At 63.0% G+C, this 20,284-nt stretch overlaps 1 protein-coding gene across 1 annotated transcript; it reads left to right on the top strand.

Annotated features, from left to right (window-relative positions):
• The first annotated feature begins 990 nt into the window (after positions 1–990).
• DBH (dopamine beta-hydroxylase) lies at positions 991–18,512 on the top strand. The gene is made up of 12 exons (XM_065928104.1): positions 991–1,308; positions 3,421–3,567; positions 5,342–5,599; positions 6,460–6,636; positions 7,183–7,285; positions 11,267–11,433; positions 14,506–14,649; positions 15,045–15,083; positions 15,603–15,662; positions 16,497–16,624; positions 17,095–17,254; positions 18,381–18,512. Exons 1-12 carry the CDS (start codon positions 991–993, stop codon positions 18,510–18,512), a joined length of 1,833 nt encoding a protein of 610 aa, XP_065784176.1.
• Positions 18,513–20,284: the final 1,772 nt, after the last annotated feature.

The following is a 20,284-nucleotide window of genomic DNA, read 5'->3' as shown; positions in this document are numbered from 1 at the left end:
CTGAAGAGTCTGCAATCTACCCCCCGCAGGGCATCGTCGAGAAGTCCGCACCCCGGCAATGTGCCCTGCCGTCCGGGCTCCCCAGAAACCCACCTGCAGCCGTCCCCCGCCACCGCCAGCACGCCGCTGGGCCATCTGCCCCTGCCCCCAGCAGCACGCCCACTCCTTGGGGAGCAGCTGTGGCGCCAGCTGGAGCCTGTGGGGAGACAGAGCAGACAAAAGCGGCAGCAGCAGGCCCGGAGAGGGTGTCTAAACACAGCACTATTTGGGGATCATTTCTTATTTTTAGTTTGAAGTTGGTCCACCCTCCAGGGCTGTAGACATGGCTCCCTGGGCCTGCAACGGCGAGGTTTCTGTTCTCGCTGGTCACTTTAGAAATAGGGCTTTCCCTGTGGTTCAGTGGTAGAGAATCCGCCTCCCACTGCTGGAGACACGGTTCGATCCCTAGGCCGGGAAGATCCCCTGGAGCAGGAAATGGCAACCCACTCCAGGATCCTTGCTAAGAAATCTCACGGACGGAGGAGCCTGGTGGGCTTACAGTCCGTGGGGTCACAAAGGAGCCAGACGTGACTTCACGACTAAACCCACCAACACCACAACCTTGAAAATAACCCCACGGAGCCTCAGTCTGCCCATCCACGAATGGGGCGGCACAGGCCCCGCCTGCCAGCCTGGTTGTCAGCCTGGTGTCCAGCCGGAGGGCGCCCGCAGGGAGGAACCCTTCCCGGATGGCTCTCGGGGACCGTTCAGAGGGAATGAAATCAGCCCGTCTGTTTCGATTCCCGCTGATGATGTCCATGCGTCATTAGTGCCAATTAGGAGAAACGAGGGCAGAAAAGCTTTTGGCCCGGGGACCCGGGCTGGTGGGAGGGTCGCTGGGACAATTGAATTCCCCACCAGACAAATGAGATTACTGGTGCAGCCAGGGCCCACCTCCCCGGGGGGCCCGGGACATAAATGGCCAGGTGGGGCGGCCGCGCTCACCCAGCCATGCAGGTCCCCCGCCCCAGCGTGCGTGAGGCAGCCTCCATGTACGGCACCGCGGTGGCCGTCTTCCTCGTCATCCTAGTGGCCGCGCTGCAGGGCTCGGCCCCCGCCGAGAGCCCCTTCCCCTTCCACATCCCCCTGGACCCCGAGGGGACCCTGGAGCTGTCCTGGAATGTCAGCTACGCACAGGAGACCGTCTACTTCCAGCTTCTGGTGCGGGAGCTCAAGGCTGGCATTCTGTTCGGGATGTCGGACCGGGGGGAGCTGGAGAACGCAGACCTGGTGGTGCTCTGGACTGACGGGGACGGCGCCTACTTCGGGGTGAGTCCTCCCCCCACCCCAGCGCCCCGCCCCTGCCCCCTCTGCCCTCCCGGACCCGGCAAAGGAAGTCTCCCTCTCGCCTCTCCGGCCCCCTGTATCTGAGCACCCCTGTGTCCCAAGCTTGGGCGTCTCGGATGCCGACGTGAGCTCAAGATGGGCAACAGGTGGCTTCCCCGATGACCCGGCGCGCCCAAGAAGCGCAGCCCAAGACGGGGGACTCGCTCACCACATAAAGCAGCCTCTCCACACCTCCCCGTCGCCCTCGGGAGGGCGGTCCCCGCCCCCCGACCTGCACAAACAACGCGCAGAGCTCACACGAGTGTGGGGCCTGGCCTGCCCCGCCTGGGGCGTGGTGCCTGCACCGTGGGTGACCCGAGCACCCGGCCTGGAAGGAGCCATCCGCCCTGAGGTGCGCACCTCACTCTACACCCCAAATTCACCCTCAGTTCCTGCTGGAAAGGGTGGGGGGCAGGGAGATCCCCCGTCAGAGGAGAGGGGCTTGGGGGCCCTGGACAGACTGTAGAGGGCCCCCCGGGTGGGGAGAGCCCAGCCATCCTGCCCTGAGCACTGCCGCACCTTCCTCACCCCGACCTCTCCGGGGGCCAAACCAGCTCTCTCGGGGAAACAGACCCGGGAGAGCTAAAGGCATGTGGAAGTCAGGACGCACTTGATCTGTGAGCAGAGGGGCTCTTATTTCGTGAAGGGTGGGAATCTGGCAGGACCGGTGAGCCAGGCTCAGGAGAGGCCTCCCAGCCTCCTGTTCCCCATCTGCAGAGTGGGTACAATTCTCCCTCTCCACTTTCTCGGGTTGAGGGGCTTCACACGAGCTGACACCCTTGGCTGATCTTTCTGGAACCCCGGGGGGTGCTCCGTCCACACCCCACCACAAGTCTGCAGGCAGGAAGGAGCTTTGCCCACGTCCCGGGGAGGCGGGAGGCTGGGCAAGCCTGAGCACCAGCCGGATGGGATGGGGGCCGCTGGCTCTGGGCCGCCCGCCTCCCCCGACGAGGCAGCTCAGTGGCTCCAGGTCACGGCCTGGGAAGACCGGGGCAGCGCGGCTCCAAGCCGGTCCCAAGGGAGCAGCGAGCCCCAGGCCCAGCTTCCCTGGCTGCCAAGAGAACTGGGGTGCCTTTCGCATCCTCCCGCACAGGCAAGATTAATTTGCACAACAAATTCCTATGCAAACAAATGTCAGGCTTGTTTTTCCTCCTTTAGCAATATGTTCAACAAATACATTCTAGATTTCCAGCTGCAGGCTCACAGGCTAAGTTTCTGCTTCTGTTTGAACTGAGTCCCGCAGACCCCCGGCGCCCCCCAGCCGGAGCTTCGTCACGGCGCTTTTCTCCAGGGGGCAGATTTGGCAAAATCTTTCGTGGGTTTCTCTTTTTTTTTCCTCAAGGAAGTGAAGAAAACGTGCCGCAGCCCTGAATGCAGGGTTTGAAAGCACCTGAGGCCGAGGACCGCTGGTCCCCTGCTGCTCCTCACCCGCTGGCCGGGGCAGGGCCTCCCTCGCAGCTGCCTGGCCCGGGGGCTGGCTTTGGTGCCCTGGCCTGGAGCCCCTGGGTGGCCGGGCCTTAGAGCTGGGTGCCAGGAAGCAGCCGGGGGGAGGGGAGCGCAGGGTCTGGCCAGAGCCCCCGCCCTTGAACATCCTGGGAAAGGCAGTGTGTCTGTTGGCGCCAGGGCCTCAGTTTACCTTCTCCAGGCAAAGCTGGGACTTGGGTGAGGTGGGCAGGTGCAGTCTTTCAGATGGTCTCACCCTGGCTGGTGCCCAGACCCCTCTGCCAGCGTCTCCCCCTCCCCCCGTTCGCCACATCTCCCCTTTCCAAGGCCCCGCGTGCTATCAGGCCCCTGCCCCCCAGACCAAAGGGGGTTCTTTGTCTGGGACCCCACGTTCCCAGTCGTGGCACCTCCTGAGTAATACGGGTTCTGGGTCCCACCCAGAGCTCTGGGAGCCTGCATGGCCGACCAGCCCCGTGAGTCCCGGCTGGCGTCTGAGGTCAGGCGGCAAGGCCAGGACCCCCGGGGCGGGTGTGTCCAGGGGCTGTGTGTGGGCGACCAGCCCTACTCCCCGGCTCGGCCACTCGGGCGCCAAGCCTGACCGTGTGTCTGCAGGACGCCTGGAGCGACCAGAAGGGGCAGGTCCACCTGGACTCCCAGCAGGACTACCAGCTTCTGCGGGCGCAGAGGACCCCAGACGGCCTGTCCCTCCTCTTCAAGAGACCCTTTGGCACCTGCGATCCCAACGACTACCTCATCGAGGTGGGTGGCAGCCCACTTGCCGTGGGCGGGGTGGAGCCGTCTCACGTCCTGGGGCAGCATCCGGGCCCCTCACCCGCAGAGAGGGGCCCCAGGGGCAGCCGGGCAGGGACAAGGCAGCTCGGGAGAAGCCAGCTCTGCTATCAGCCTCTGATCCTGTGAATAAGCAGCTCTTGGTTGACACTTGGCAGACATGTTTCTAGACGCGGGTCTCACCCCGAAGCCTTCTAATGGGGCCCCGAGTGACCTTGCCTTGGACTCACGCTCTCCTCCGGGTCCAACGTCTCCAGTGGAATTCTGGAGAAGAGTCTTCAGGAGATGCTGGTCTCCCGACCCGGCTCTGGTTGGCCAAAGGGCTGTGAGGCTCCAGGCAAGTCCCCGCCTCCAATGGGCCTCGGTTTACCTGCCTGCAAATGGAGAAAGGGACGTAGAAGTAAGGCTCAGCCTGCTCCGTCCAGGGATTCACAGCCACAGTGGATCCGAGACCCTTAGGGAAGAACACCCGGTTTTCTCTTGAAGACAAAATCCATTTAACTTCTCGGTGCATGTGGACACCGTGGTCTTGGGTTCTGTTGCAGCACGGCAGTGACGGGCTGGCCTGGGGCCACGTGAGGAGACTGAGGCCAGGTGGGGGAGGACTTGCCTGGGGACACGTGTCGCTGGGGACAAAGCTGGGCCCAGAAGTGCCCTGAGACAGACGCGTGGTGCTCCGGGGGCTCCGGAGAGCTGCAGTCCTTTATGTCTCAGCAGAAAGAATCCAGCCAGAGGCAAAGGGATAGATGAGAACAGGACGCCTGTGAGGCACGAGAGCGCTGCACCCCGAGAACTGAGTGGGCTACAGTTTTATAATCGAAGGGAAAGTGGGGTGGGGAGAAGTCCGTCTTTGTCTTTCTTGAGTAGACATCATGCTTCCATCATGCTCCTCCTCCCGGTCGGGGAGGGGAGCTTTCCTGTCCCTACATGGTCAAGCCAGGTCCACAAATTATTGCTTTTTCCGTGTGCAGAGAGCATGCCCTACCTCACTGGGCCCCCTGGGCAGGGCTGTGGGTCTGGTGCCACCATTGTTTTTTTATTTAAGGGGTCTCTTGCTTCCACTGCCTGTTTTGTTGCTAAGCAAGCCTGCTTGGTCGTGGTTGAGCAAACGCTTCTCGAGTCATCATTAGTATTCAGGGGTCTCCCGTATTCTTTCCTACTTAGAATCCGCTAGTGGGATTAACTATTTAGTCACCCACTTTGTCCCTGTCACTTCCAGAAGGTCTCCCTCCTGCTCGCCTTCCCCATGGAGGAGGCAAGGGCAGGCAGAGCACCCTCTCCCCGAACTTTGCAGGGTGTCTGATGCCCACGTGTGCTCAGCTCAGAGCTTCTAGTCTGGTGCGGGGCAACCTTCTGCCTGGAGCTCTGAGACACCTGTGCAGAGAACAGCCCTGTTCCCAGGGACCCGGGGGAGGTGGAGGGAACCAGTGTTCCAGGTGAGCCAGCCTGGTTCACAGCGACCCAGCAGTGGTTAGTTGAACGGACACTAACAAAATGTAGATTGAGAGAATTTAGAAAGACAAAATGCATTAATGCCGGGTGCAAACCGTGGGCTCTGGGCGTGGGTGGCCTTGGACTTAATCCCAGCCCAGTTCACACAGAGCCTGAAAGTTCCCGCCCTTCCCAGAGATGAGAACCAAGCATGTCACCGGCCAGGCGGGGGTGGGGAGGGACCCGACAGCCTCCCCGGTCACCAGGAGCCCAGCTCGGGGCTGTGAGTGACGCGGCCCCGTCCCGCCTGCAGGACGGCACCGTCCACCTGGTCTACGGGCTCCTGGAGGAGCCGCTCCGGTCACTGGAGGCCATCAACACCTCCGGCTTGCACACGGGGCTGCAAAGGGTGCAGCTGCTGAAGCCCAACATTTCGCAGCCGGCCCTGCCCGCGGACACGCGCACCATGGAGATCCGCGCCCCCGATGTCCTCATCCCCGGCCAGGAGACCACGTACTGGTGCTACATTAGCGAGCTCCCGGCCGGCTTCCCCCGGCACCACATCGTCATGGTACATGGGCCCGCGCGCGTCCAGTCCTGGAGAGCTGTCCGTGGTCCAGCCCCAAGCGTGCTCTGACCCCCATCGCCCTGCTTGCTCCCCACCCACCCCACTCCCCCAGGGCTGCTGCACCCTGGCTTCCCAGCCTGGACCAAAGGCAACCGATGTCTTGATTTCCGCATCTTCCCCTGGGACAAGAATGGCTGTCTGTCTATCTGTCTGTCTGTCAGTCCACCCTCTCCCTTGAAATAACAGTTCAACTCAGAGCTCAGTTGCTCTGAACACCCACCCGGAGCCACGACGATAATGACAATAGCTGCTGAATTACTCTTTGTCTGGCTCCAGGGGCAGGGAAGGTGGTTTACCCACTCCATCGCCCCAGCACTGCACACGCAACGGTACAGATCATCATCCTTATTTCCAGTCGAGGTTGTCCAGCCCAGAGAGTCTGTGTGAGCCCCCGGAGTCACGGCAGGAAGCGACGGGCCAGACTCACAGCTGCCCCTGCCCCCTAGGCTCAGGCTTAGCCTCGGGCAGTCTCCGTGTCTCTGCCCAGCCCCTGCTGCTTTCACGCAAGGACTGCTGACTTCCTGTCCCCCTTACCAAGAAACGACTTGCCTGGGACTCCTTCTCTCTGCTTTAGCTCTCACCGTGAGCTTCAGGCAGATCCCGTCTGGTTCCCGGGTGGTGGCTTAGCTCCCAAAACCCTGGACTCCAGAGGCTCCCCAGAGATCACCTGGTGTAACTCTCCCATTTTACAGATGGGCGAGCGGAGGCCCACTCGGGAGGGAGCTGCTGGGTCAGAGCCCCGTCAGTGGGGTGAGCGGTGCCAGCGGGGGGCGGGGGTCTCAGTGGGCGCCCCTCCCCCGCAGTACGAGCCCATCGTCACCGAGGGCAACGAGGCGCTCGTGCACCACATGGAGGTCTTCCAGTGTGCCGCCGAGTTCGAGAGCGTCCCCCACTTCAGCGGGCCCTGCGACTCCAAGATGAAGCCGGAGCGGCTCAACTACTGCCGCCATGTGCTGGCCGCCTGGGCCCTGGGCGCCAAGGTGCGTGCCCCTCCCGGCGTCTCCCCAGGGGGACTCCTCGTGTATGCACCGGAGGGAGCCTGGGGGGTCCCCCAAGAGCCCCCCTCCCCACTGCCTCTATGCTGCTGGGGTCCCATGGCTCTTTGGAGCCACAGGTGCCTCCTCTTCCTCCGTACCGCTCCTCGTGGGCATCGTTCTCATGCCCCGCCAAGTTCTGCTGGATTTGGAGGGGGCCGTGCACAGGGTGGTCCCGGGGCTGGCCGCCCTGGCTGCGTCCAGGGTCTTCCCGCAGCTCAGCGGTGGGGCTTGGGCGGTGGGCTCGCCTGGGGGTAAGAGCTCTCCGCACTCCCTGACCTCAAGTTTGACAGGAGCACTGTGTGGGCTGGTAATGAGCTGCCCGTCAGTGGGGGAGCGTCGTGCTAATCTGGCTGCCCCTCCAACCCCCACGCCCGCCCTTGCAGCTCGGGCTCTGGCACGTGGGTGGGTTTGCTCTGACCCTCCAGGGACTACCCTCATGCCTGCCCTGTCTGTCTGTCTGGGCTGAGCCCTCCCTCTGCACCCCTGCAGGCCTTTTACTACCCAGAGGAAGCTGGCCTGGCCTTCGGGGGCCCCGGCTCCTCCAGATTTCTCCGCCTGGAAGTTCACTACCATAACCCACTGATGATAAAAGGTAGGGAGGTCCGAGACGCGCTTCCCTTCTTACCTGCCTCTGACCCTCCCTCGGGAGCCTGTAGGCTCAGCTGTGTCCCAGGGGGGTAGCCAGGCTGGAGGGGCTCAGCCTGCGTCCTGTCCCCCGAGTCCACCTGCTTGTCGCCTGACCCACCGTGGCCGGCGTCCCGCTCAGGCTCCTCTCTGTCCATCTCCTGCGGCTGCGGTGGGCTCGTAAACACGCACACCCACACAGGAGGGGCCTAGCAGCTCAGCCTCCCCCTCTACAAGCACCGGCTGCCGCTGCCGTGGAGCCATCCCAGGTACCACCTGGGAAAGGCAGCTTGAGGCTTCTGGGGTGCCCATTTTGCAGATAAGGAAACTGAGGCCAGGGTAGACACAGCTCACCCCTCCTCCCCACACTGTTTCCTCGCTGGCACCCGCCAGAGCAGACGGCTAGTATCTGGGTGTGCCGACCAACAGGGACGCAGATGGTGGAGAGAGGGTGTCAGCTGGAGGGGGTTGCATACGCCGTGTCCCCTGGAAGTCTAACTTCTGTGAGGCTGCTAGGACCCAGAGATGCCCCCTACCCCTGAGCACCCCTCTTCTTCCGTCCCCAGAACAGCCTGGGCCAAGACAGGCATCTGGCCAGATAGCAGGAAGCAGGCTACTCTGAGCCAACATCTTCCCTGTCCAGAACCCAGCCTCCGATGGGTTGACCGCCGGGAGGCATGGCCCCAGAATGTCTTCAGGGCAAGGGTCGTGCCTGGCTCAACAGGGGCGTTTCTGGCCGTGGACTTGCCTCCTGCTTCTCTCGATGGAGCAAATGTGTGCCTGGAGTGTGCGCGTTACAATAGGGCTTTGCTTCCAAGCATTCTGAGTCAGGGCGGCAAACAGGGCCTGCTCGCCTGGCTCTCCTCTGAGTGACCCTCGGTGACGGCCCCTGGAAAGGCATCTGGGATTGATTGGTGATGTCGGCCCCGGGGGTGATGTCGGCGCTGGGGGTGCTGTCGGCCCTGGGGTGATGTCGGCCCTGGGGGTGATGTCGGCCCTGGGGTGATGTCGGCCCTGGGGGTGACGTCGGCCCTGGGGTGATGTCGGCCCTGGGGGTGACGTCGGCCCTGGGGTGATGTCGGCGCTGGGGGTGACGTCGGCCCTGGGGGTGATGCCGGCCCTGGGGTGATGCCGGCCCTGGGGTGATGCCGGCGCTGGGGGTGATGCCGGCCCTGGGGGTGACGTCGGTCCTGGGGGTGACGTCGGTCCTGGGGGTGACGTCGGCCCTGGGGGTGACGTCGACCCTGGGGGTGATGCCGGCCCTGGGGGTGATGTCGGTCCTGGGGGTGACGTCGGCCCTGGGGTGATGTCGGCCCTGGGGGTGACGCCGGCCCTGGGGGTGACGTCGGCCCTGGGGTGATGTCGGTGTTGCTGGGTTGATGTCGGCCCTGGGGTGATGTCGGTGCTGGGGGTGATGTCAGCCCTGGGGGTGATGTCGGTCCTGGGGGTGATGTCGCTGCTGCAGGGGTGGTTCTTATGTGGTTCCTGCTGTTGAGTTTACGCTCAGCAAACAGAAACCCACGAGACCCCCTCACGTGGGAAGCAGGGTGGTGATCTCGTTTCCCGATCGACCACAGCAGACCTTGGGTCCAGAAAGATGTGAAGGCTTCTCAGGAGGGAGACGCAAACGAAGGGCAAGGAGGTATGAAAAGAGGCGTCTCAGTGGCCGGGCAGCCTCGGAGCACGAGGAGCCTCTTCACGAGGGACGCCGACATGGGCTGCCCTCCAGATCGAGGGACAGGCTGTGCCTAGACGTGGCGGTGGGCAAGGCCAGCGTGTCCCAGAAAACACGGGTGGTCCGGCCCGGCTGCAGCGTAGGGGCCGGGAAAGCGAGGTGGAGGCCAGAGGGCAGGACGGCTGGATCGCTCGGCACCTGAAGGTGGACACAGGGTCAGTCTTTAGGAGGGTGATGCCAGCTGATTCTACCCCAGAAACTGAGAGCATTTTCCTTTCTGTTTCACCGGCATCTTCCGCCATATATATGCACACAGGCTTCTTCCCCTCACTCACTTCTTTTTTAATGACATTTTTCATTTGTGTAAGTGAGGGGCGGAAACAGTCTGAGGAGAACCTGAGCTCCAGCCTGGGCCCAGTCTGTCTCTCCCTGGTGGTGTGACCGGGTGTGGGGCACCCTCCCCCGCCCACGCTCACTCGCTCGCTCGGCCGCTCTGGGGCTGGGAATGCTCGGGACCCAGCGCTCCCAACGGGGTGCAGGCTCCAGGGCTGCGCTTGACCGGTAGCCGCCAGCGATTTCTCCCCAGAGCATAACTAATACCTTCTGCCACCACTGGAATTATCTGCCGCACACACAGAGAGGACCATAAGTCAGCTTGGGCCTTAGCGTGGTACGGGATTTATGGCTCGTTTAAAACCTGAAAGCAAATGGATTTTCGAAAACTCCTTAAGCGTCAAGGAAGTCTGTCTCTTCCTGATTATCTGCTTGTATTTATGGACCCTTCACCAAATATAAGGATGCTCCTGTCGCTTTGCAAAATCTGGAGATGGGTCTCTTTTCTATAAATATCAAAATTCCACAATTATTTCATTATTTAATCCCTGTCTGAATTTTAACCAATTGCATCTCCCTTTTTATTATTATCCTCTGATGTAATCAGCCCAGAGACACAGAGGCTGAGTTTGGACACTGCGGTGGTGGGGGGGCGGTGGCTGGTGCAAGGGGGCGGGAGGCAGAGGCAGAGGTGTCCTCGGTTCTACCTCAGAGCGGCCGAGCAGGGAGACAGCCCGGCCCCAAAAGGCGTCGTGGGCCGCGTCCAAGCTCGGCTACTTCCCAGCCCTGCGGTTCTCGAGTAGGGGCTTCAGCTCAGGCTCCGGGCCTCAGTTTCCCCATCTATAACATGGGACGATGATTCTTCGGTTCCACGGGCTCCCTGCCCAGCTCCCAGCTCTCCTGCGTATCCCGAGGGGGTGGGCCATGTCCAGCCTCTGCTCCACCCCCACGGGAGCAGTCCTGAACAGCTCAGGGCCTCGCTGAGTGATTCCAGGCAGGGAGAAGGCAGGAAGGGGCCGATAGAGGCCTGTGGGTGCCAGCATCTCCTGACCTCTGGCCATCAGCTTTGCATGACCACTGGGAAGCTGCCCAGGAAGTTTTTAGACTCGCCGATTAGCCAACAGCAAGAAGAGCTGGCAGGGTTGACTGGACTGTGATGGGCAGAAGCGATGATTCTTTGGACAAGGCCTTTGACTTCGAGCCCAGAGAGGGACAGCAACTTGCCCGAGATCACACAGCACACTGTGGAGCAAACGGAGCCCAGGATGGTGTGGGAGCCAGGGGATGCTCCAGGACCTCGCCCCAGGAGCCCACCTCCTTCTCAGGTTTCTCCTGGGAAGTCCTCCCGGGAGATGCAAGCCCTGGGTCACCCCTGCAGGACAGGAATCAAAGGAGGGAGCCCCAGAAGGAGGTGCCTTAAGTATTTCCGGCTGACTTCACCATGCAAACCCACGCTCACCTGCCCGAGAGGGACGGAGGCTCCTCTCTGAGACCAGCGTGCCCTCCTCTCCGCCCTAACTGAGCAGTTCGTGCTGTGGGTGGATTCCAGCTCAGGGCCCCGTGAACTCGCGGGAAGAGCATCAGAGCGCCTGTCCAGCCCTCGGAGGGACTGGCCAGCTTCCCAAACCCACGGCAGGCGTCTTGCTCCACCCAGTTCAAAGCACCGCTTTGGGTTTTCGTTTGCTGCCTTAGTTAAGTCTTCCCAGAGCACTCGCCTCGTTTTCGCAGAAACAATAGCTCTTTCTCTCCCTATGGGAACCGCATGGGGCACGTGAATTGGCCTTCCGGTAACCATGGCGTCTGCCTGGAGTAGGCGGGTGTGGGGACAAAGGCAGGGGGCAGCAGGCGCGGGTGCCCCGCGCCTCCTGGCTGAGGGAGGCTGGGGGTCACTGTGCAGGGCTGGGGGCCAGGGCGTCCGCTCACCTCCGTCCCTCCCCCCAGGCCAGCGCGACTCCTCGGGCATCCGCCTGTACTACACGGCCACGCTGCGGCGCTTCGACGCGGGCATCATGGAGCTGGGCCTGGTGTACACGCCCGTGATGGCCATCCCCCCGCAGGAGACGGCCTTCGTCCTCACCGGCTACTGCACAGACAAGTGCACCCAGCTGGTGAGTGGCCGGACCTGGGGCAGGGCCTGGCACCACCCGCTTTCCCTGCGGAGGCCCGAGGTGGGCACCAAGGACAGCAGCTGTGACCTCGCCCCCCCCCCTGCAGCTTCTGCAGCCTCCCCCAGCCCCCCGACACCAGGGAGCCTTCCTGGGGGCCGCGTGCTCCTCACCGCCCCCGCCAGCAGTGACCGTGGGCCCCTGTTTAGTGGTGGGGCTGGTGGTGAAGGACCTGCCAGCCAGTGCAGGAAACGTAGGAGCCTCGGGTTCGATTCCTGGATCAGGAAGATCCGCTGGAGGAGGGCATGGCAACCCACTCCAGTATTCTTGCCTGGAGAACCCCATGGACAGAGGAGCCCGGCAGGCTACAGTCCAAAGGGTCACAAAGAGTCGGACAGAGTGAAGCAACGTAGCATGCACGCGCTTAGTCCACACCTGAGCCAGCATTTAAAATACGAGTTCCGTTATGAATGGGGTAGGCATGCCTTCACCGCGGAAAAACGCAGGCAGTGCAGCTGACCACCAAGGCCCCCTCAGCCCCAGCTCTTGCCTGGCTGCCAGCTCTTGGGTCATTGGGGTCCCTCTAGATGTTTTCCCTGCTTGTTGCTACAAGCCCGTTCACGTGCACGCTTCAAAACAAACAGAATAGTGAAGCTTCGTCCTTGATTTGCCCTTTAACCGACATGCAGCACGGATTCAGTGGGAACCTCATCACCTGAGGCCAGCCAGGTGCCCAGGGCAGAGCGTACGAGGGAGCACTGGGCCCCGGGGCTGCGGGGGGCAGGTGGGTACAGGTGACGTCAGTCTCCGGAGCAGAGGGAGGGCCTGAGCTCCCAGAGGAGCGAAAGGGACTCCCCAGATTCTGGGTCCTCCATGCCCCCTGCCTCCCCCAGTCCTGGCCAGGGCTGACCTGTCTCCTCATCACCAGCATCCGGGCTGCCTTAACTTCCCACTGATGGGAAGAAATCCTCCAGGGAATCTCTATGCACTTGGGAAAGGTGTGTTGGGTGGATTCTAGAGGTGCAGCTGCCATGCACCGGGATGTGAGCTTTCATGGGGTTAACTCTGGCAAAACGCCCCCCAGAAAGCCCACTCAGAGCTTTCTTCCCCCACAGTACTGGGTGTGCCTAGCGCCCCAGACTTACCCACCCACCCTGTTATCAGCGTCTCAGTCACTTGGGAGAAAAACATCCCTGCTGTTCCATTTGAATTCCTGTAATTATAGAAGTAGGCTTCCCTGGGAGCTCAGCTGGTAAAGAATCCGCCTGCAATGCAAGAGACCCCGGTTTGATTCCTGGGTCAGGAAGATCCGCTGGAGAAGGGATAGGCTGCCCACTCCAGTGTACTTGGGCTTCCCTGGTGGCTCAGCCGGTAAAGAATCCGCCTACAGGGCGGGAGACCTGGGTTGGGTCACTGGGTCGGGAAGATCCCCTGGAGGAGGGCGTGGCAACCCACTCCAGTATCTTTGCCTGGAGAATCCCATGGACAGAGGAGCCCGGCGGGCTACAGTCCACGCGGTCGCAGAGAGTCGGACTCGACTTGAGCGGCCCAGCCCAGCACGTGTTTATAGAAGCTGGGGTCTTGGCCCCGACCTCGAGGCCATTTGCCCTTCTTCTCTGTGAATATCTGCTCGTAACTCTGTCCAGCGCTCCCGGCGGGTGGTCTGTCTCACTCCGGTGGTTTCTCTTTGGCGGGTGTCACTGCTCGGTCCATTGTGAGTGCTGCAAACACCCTCTCCCGTGTGGCCCTGGCATTCTCACGGAGCCAGCTGAGTGTTAGCGTCTCCACCCAGCAGAGGAGGGGCCTGGGGCCCGCGGGGGCCACGGTGCCTGCAGTTGCAGAGCGAGGAGTCAGACACGGGCTGCTCTGCAGTGAGGTTTAGAGCGGATTTGTCTTCCCATGAGTGGATTCCCTGGGATTCGTCCTTCGGGGGGGGAGCTCCTCGAAGTCTTAGGCAAGCAAGTGCCCTTGAGACAGGGCTGGTGGGCTGCGTGGGCCCCGTCAGCGTCCATGGCGGATCAGCTCCGTCTGAGACGAGGCTGAGGAACTGTAACCACATGAGCGTCTGAGCCCGTCCCGCGTCCCCAGAACATGTGACACCCGGCCGTACGAAGGACCCGGGACGGTCACTGCCCTGTGCCGGCAGCACCTGGGTCGTGTTGACCCGCTGACCTTGAGCTCACCTCCCGCCAGCCTGGAGACGAGGCCTGCCTGCCTTCTCTCCCCAGCGTCTCTGAGTACTTTACAGCACAAGACAAGAAGAGCTCAGCTTTCTGGTTCCCCTTCAAATAGTACGTTCTTTGGGAAAATCGCATTTCTGTGGATACTTGTGGAAGGGCTTCTGGAAGAAAGGGGGTCTTGTCTCCATTGGCAGACCCCCGAGGGCCACAGCTTTCGCAGTCAGAAGGCTGTCCTCGTCTAGACATCTCGGCCGAAGACAAGCCCAGAAGAAGCACTGTGTTTTGGACCATAGGCCCCAAGATGGCAATCCCCCTGCACCTGTCACACAGCTGGACTTGCGGGCCAGAGGGGAGAGACCCAGGGCCCCCACCCATCGGCAGGGACTCTCAGGTGTCACACACGTGGCCATAAAGTCTCCCGGACCTCCGTCACTGCAAGGGGGCCAGAGGGTGCCCGTAATGACCAAGGGCAGGGGCGGTGGCTGGCGGAGAGCAAGCTGGAGGCACGGAGGGGGAGTCGGGCAACCCGCAGAGGCGCGGCAACCTGCGGTCTCTCGGTGACGGAGCTGCCGACCGTGTGGACGGCACGGTGTTGCGAGGGCAGGGAGATGACGCGTCGTGGAGAAAATGGTTGACGAATGTAACCAATTTAGGACGCTTACCGTCTAAACCGCATGAGCGTCACGTCGGGGAACATCTGGGACATCGTCTTCTGCCCTGGGGGTGACGTGAGGGCTGGCCCATCTCCCCAGTGCTGCCTGGCCATGGCTGGGATGGTCAGCGCCTCGCCCGACCGGGGAGACGGAAGGGTCAGGGCCGCCCACGTGCAAGGGCGCCCGTGGGCTGGGGGCTGCAGCGGCCACAAGCCGGGCCCTGACCCTGCCCCACCCTGCAGGCTCTGCCCCCCTCGGGGATCCATATCTTCGCCTCTCAGCTCCACACGCACCTGACGGGCCGGAAGGTGGTCACGGTGCTGGCCAGGGACGGCCGGGAGCGGGAGATCGTGAACAGGGACAACCACTACAGCCCACACTTCCAGGTAGGGTCCCCACCCCCCCACCCCTCCCTGCCCCTCCCAGGGCGCCGCTGGGGGCCCCGTTTGACCTTCTCTGCCCCGAAACACACCCCCCATCCCGCGCTCCTTCTCCTGGGCCAGGCCCACACCCCGGAGGAGCCCATCCAGCCAGTCGCGTCCTGTCGGGGGCTTGATGTAAGGAGGGACTCCGGTGGTGGACTCTGGCGTGTGGGACTGTGGGGTCTGGGGGACCTGGGCAGCTTGACGGTGACCTCCGTCTTAGATGACCACCTGCTTGTCCTAATGCCCTCCCGGCCGGAGGCCTCAAGGCCGTGGGGCAGTGGGGGGCACTGGGTCTGCAGGACTCTGAAGTCTCGCCTCGTCCTGCCCCTCCCCACCCTCTGCTCCGCCCACCCCAGGAGATCCGCATGTTGAAGAAGGTGGTGTCTGTCCACCCGGTGAGTGCCGGTTCAGGGCAGGAGCCCGAGGTGGGGGGAGGGCATAAGGACGGAGAGGGCAGAGGCCGTGGGAGGCCTTCCAGAACCGAGTCTGAGGCTCCCCGGGGCTGCACAGGGGGCCCCAGGGCCAGAGGGCACTCGGGGTCGCAGGCCTCCTCCCTCCTGATCAGCTGACCACAGAGCCGAGAGCTTCAGGGAGAGACACGGGCCGGGGGGCCACCGGTGGGTTGCTGACCTTGCAGCAGGGCGTTCCTGGGCAGAGTGGGGGCTCGCCCAAGGGCAGGCTGTGACGTCCCACCAGCCCCACGCAGCCACCTGCTGGCCTGTGACCCCGGTGGGAAGGGGCCAGAGAAGTCGACTGGTCATCACTCCCTGGGGACACTCCAGAGTGGTCCTCATGTGTGGGAACCCCGGGTTCCTTAGCGGGGACCAACCACCATGGTCACTCATGGGTTCGGCCCGGCACACCTGACCCCAGGCGGGCAGGTGCTGAGGGTGTCTGTCGGCTCGGCCCTCCAGGGAGACGTGCTCATCACCTCTTGCACGTACAACACGGAAGACAGGAGGCTGGCCACCGTGGTAAGTCACCCCAACGTCTCGCCCCCTGCCGCAGAGCTCGGGCACCAGTCTCAACTCCGCTAGAGCGCGGGGCGGGGGTGCCCCTCCCTCATTCATGCACTAAACCAGCGGTTCTCAGGCTGTGGGCCCTGGGCCAGCATCAACATCCCCTGTTCAGTTCAGTTCAGTCGTGTCCGACTCTTGCGACCCCATGGACCGCGGCACACCAGGCCTCCCTGTCCATCACCGCCTCCCGGAGTTTACTCAAACTCATGTCCACCGAGCCGGTGATGCCATCCAACCATCTCATCCTCTGTCGTCCCCTTCTCCTCCTGCCCTCACACATCCCCTGGGAACTTGGTAGAAAAAACACATAAACTCATTAGTTCCTCCCCAGGCTGGGTGGTGACTCCCGGGGATGTCTGGTTTAAAGAACTGCCCGGGTTATTTCCATGGCTGCCCTAGTTGGAGAGCCACGGCCAGAAACATGTGTCAGCACCAGAGCCTGTGCTGGGGAGAGGCCGGGGGCGTGAGGGGGCTCCCTGCCCGCAGGGAGCCAGACCAGCCACACCGGCCTCCTGCGACCGGCAAAGGTGGAATAAAGCTGAGGACGTGGGGGAGGCATCGCTCCCTGAGCTGCACATGCCGGCTGACTGCCTTGCTGTCTCTCCAGCAAAGGCTGAGGACTCCAGGAGGGCAGGGCCTCTGCCCGCTCAGAACACCGTCTGGCCTCGTGTGATGAGTGGGTGCACGCGTGCGTGCATGAACGCGGTGACCACACGCAGAGGCTGGGCGGCAGCGTCTAGGAGTAATGCTGATGCGCGGGTGCTGACGGGCGTCTTCTCCGCCCTGCAGGGGGGCTTTGGGATCCTGGAGGAGATGTGCGTCAACTACGTGCACTACTACCCTCAGACGCGGCTGGAGCTCTGCAAGAGCGCCGTGGACCCCGGCTTCCTGCAGAAGTACTTCCACCTTGTGAACAGGTGATGGCTCCCGGGGAGTGTGCCCGCTGTGCCTTCCATCCCGGGCACGGCAGGGGAGCCCCAGCCCCGAACACTTCCCCCAACCCCAAACCCTCCAGGCCTGGTCAAAAGCAGGGAGCGAGGAGCAGGGTGAGCAGGAGCCTGGCAACCAGGCCCCCAGCCACCTCGAGGTGCTGATGGCCGGCATCACCAGTCGATCCCAAACTTGCTTCCTATCGAGTCTGGACTTGGCCCGAGGAGCCCCTCCACCTAGCCCCGGAGCAGCTGTTCCCAACTGACCCAAGATGGCACAAGAGATGAAGCCCATCAGTCGTCGTGGCGGGAGGCAGCCAGGGCAGTGTGCTAGAAGGCCGGTGCGCTCAGGGCCGCTCTGGGGACCCCGCCCCTCTGCAGGGAGACATCACCAGTGCCTTGTTGGGCTCCCTTCTGCTCCCCCAAACCCCACTCTGGGCGGCTCCTTCTCCCACCAGGTTCAACAGCGAGGAAGTCTGCACCTGCCCCCAGGCCTCCGTCCCCGAGCAGTTTGCCTCCGTGCCCTGGAACGCCTTCAACCGCGAGGTGCTCAGGGCCCTGTACGGCTTCGCGCCCATCTCCATGCACTGCAACAAGTCCTCGGCCGTCCGCTTCCAGGTGTGCCGGCTGTGTGCGTGTGTGCGTGTGCATGTGTACATGTGCGTGTGTGCGTGTGCATGCATGTGTGTGCGTGTGTGCATGTGAGTGTGTGTGCGTGTGTGTACATGTATGTGTGCGCGCACATGTGTGTGGTTTGTCCGATTCCAGGTGTGACTGCCCGTGCTGGGGGGAGGGTGAAAGCGGCTGAGGCTAGCTGGCTGCCCTTGGTCACGCAGTCACCCCTTCCGGACACCCAGCAGCCAGTTCTGAGTCTGCCCACCCCGTTGCCCCAGACCCCCCCAGAGGATCCCGGGGGTGACAGGGCTCCACCCCTAAGGAGCTGGCAAGAAGCATTCACACAAAACAAGGATCAGGTGGTGAGAGACGGGCCCAGACAGACAGCCAATGGCCCGCAGCGGGGAGCTGACAGCCGCCCCCTAGGGCGCCGCCCTCTCTGGGATGCCGGCACACCACGGGACTAACCTCAGTGGTGTGAGCAGGGCATCCGCAGCCTCCCCCGGAGCCTAAAAACACAGCACTCAGGGGCCGGGGGCAGTGAGCAGTCAGGGTCTGAGGCTGCAGGCTGGGTTCCCTCCTCATTCAGGACCCACTGGGATCCAAAGGCATCTCGCTCACTTCCTGCGAGCTCCTAGCGGGGCCCAGGGCCCGGGCCGGGGGTGAGTTAGGTGGAGAAGGCTCCGTGGCCTGCAACTCTGTGAGGCAGCTTTCCTGGAAGCACTGGGAGCTGGACTAATCGCTAATCGAACGTTCCCAGCCCCAAGGAGGGGGAAATACTGGATCATCAAAGAGCAGTTTGGGGCCAACGTCTGATGTGGTTGAAATATGGCGTTTGACGCAGCCGTGTGTATGAGTCGGGAGGTGGGGAGAGTGGCTGAAAACTCAGGCTGCACCCAGACCTTCTGACTGCTTCTCTGAAAGAAGCGAAAGGTGGCCGAGCAGGCAGTTGGGGGCAACCCTGGCTCCCAGGTGAGGACCCCCAGCTAGCAATGGGAGGTTTGCTTTGGTTTGGGAGAAGGTGAGTTTAAGGGCGGGAACCCACGGGATCACTGGGAGAAGCGCTGGGGGAGGCGGCCCCCACCTCGCCCTTCCAGCCTCCATTTACCTCCTCGTCCCTTCCTTGCAGGGCGAGTGGGATCGGCAGCCCCTGCCCGAGGTCGTGTCCAGGCTGGAAGAGCCCACCCCTCATTGCCCGGCCAGCCGGGCTCAGCACCCCGCCGGCCCCACCGTGCTCAACATCGGCGGGGGCAAAGGTTGAGTGTGGGCGGTCTCTCTGCTCCCCTCACCATGCGGTCCCTGTGGGCTCACGCCAGTTCTGTGCACCCCTACTCTGTGAAGACCCCCATGGAATAGCCCAGCACGGAGGGCTGAACCAAGCCACCGCCGCAGACCAGGGTCCAGTCCAGCTTTCTCCCCCGGGGACCCCCTGCATGACTGAGAGTGTCCTGTGACAGTTCTTGCTGACCCACGAGGACCAGGTGGACCGAGACCCTTGCACACCCTTTGACACAGCAGAAGGGTAACCCCGCTTGGACGTCTAGAGTTCAGTGCCCCGGGAGCCCTGCCATCTCACTGGGGGAGGGGTGCCCATCTCCTGGGACCTGAGCCACGATCGGACGCGGGACAGACTCCCGAGAGCTGTCCCGGCCCCGCGTCCCCAGTCCCCGCGGCCGGCGGCCGGTGTTGGCGTGTGACGGGTACGAGCGCTGTTTTACTTAAACGTGTCCCTGCAGACTGGCTCGTGTGTTGCGGTGGGCGTCTTCCCTGCCGATGGGGGCAGGACAAACCACTTAGCTCATTAGAGACGCGCCTGGGGAAATTGCTCCGTTGCAGGGTAAATAGATATTTTCGCCCACCTAAAGGGAAACAACTCTCACCACCAGCTAAAGGATGCGACGGCGAAGATCCAGACCACGGTCTGGGCGCCAGCTCCCTGGGAGACGGGGTTGATGGCCCAAGTCACTTCTCCCTGTGGTGGGTCAGGTGGCTAAGAGAGCAAGCAAGCCCTGGAACCAGACCTGCGACAGAAGCCCGGCCCACCTCCCCGGCCCGCGGTCTTCTCATCTGTGAGACGGGGCCAGCGTCACGCAGGTTACTGAGACGATAGAGCTCACGCCTGGGGCCGGCCCCCGTCACAGCTAATGCAGGGCGGCGCTGCCTGGCCAGGCCCTGCCTCCTGGGCCATCTCCACCTTCCTTCCCCCTTAGCTGCCGCTCATTGCAGGCCAAGTTCAGCTCTTTGATAGTTGCTGCCGGGAGTGACAGATTCAGCTCTGTTCAGCCAGTTCAGCAAAACGCTGTGAAGCTATAGGAGAGAGAGGGTGATGGATGGGCCTCTGGGCCCCCCTTACACCCCAGCAGCCGTCCGCTAAGCGCTGCTTCTCCTCCTGCCAGCCACTTCATCACAGGCGGGCCAGGCACTGTGCCCCGGGCCTTGTAAATCACACTGCCCCTGCCGTAAGTCAGGCCACGACGGCTGTGAGCTGCCAGGCCCGACTGCAGAGCGGCCGGCCCTCCGTCATCCTTAGAGCCTGGCGTGACAGCAGGGTGAGAGGCCCCTCCCCGCAGGGCCCAGGCCTCGGGAGGGCAGCTGCGGCTCACCTAGCCTCTGGCCTTGACCTTCTGGTCCAGGAAGTCCCCTCTGCCTGAGGGGTCCCATCAGCCCAGAGCTCTGGGAGAGGGCTTGGGGGTGACCCCAGGCCTCACCCCCACCCAGCTCCTCCTGGGCACCATTACTTTGTTCCCCAGACAGCTGGGAAGCGCCAGTGGCGTCCCGCCCCAGCCTCACCCAGGGCCGAGCCCAGGTCCGCAGGAGAGGTCGCCCCCGCCCTGGGGTCCCTGGAGGACTAGTGGCGACCAGGAATCGCTCCCAGTTCCAGGACCTTCCGCCGCCCCCACTGACATGCCCTCCCCCCCACTCACTGTTGCCCTCGGGCTGGCCGGTCTCTTCCTTGGGGGCGGCGTGTGGTTCGCCCCACGCACAGGCCACCGCCGACCCCCTGCCTACCCGGGGCATCTGTAGGATCAGGTG

The sequence above is a fragment of the Muntiacus reevesi genome, chromosome 3 (genome assembly GCF_963930625.1).
Source record: "Muntiacus reevesi chromosome 3, mMunRee1.1, whole genome shotgun sequence".
NCBI lineage: Eukaryota > Metazoa > Chordata > Mammalia > Artiodactyla > Cervidae > Muntiacus > Muntiacus reevesi.
Note: the sequence above shows the minus strand (reverse complement) of the source record. Positions and strands in the feature narration are given on the sequence as shown.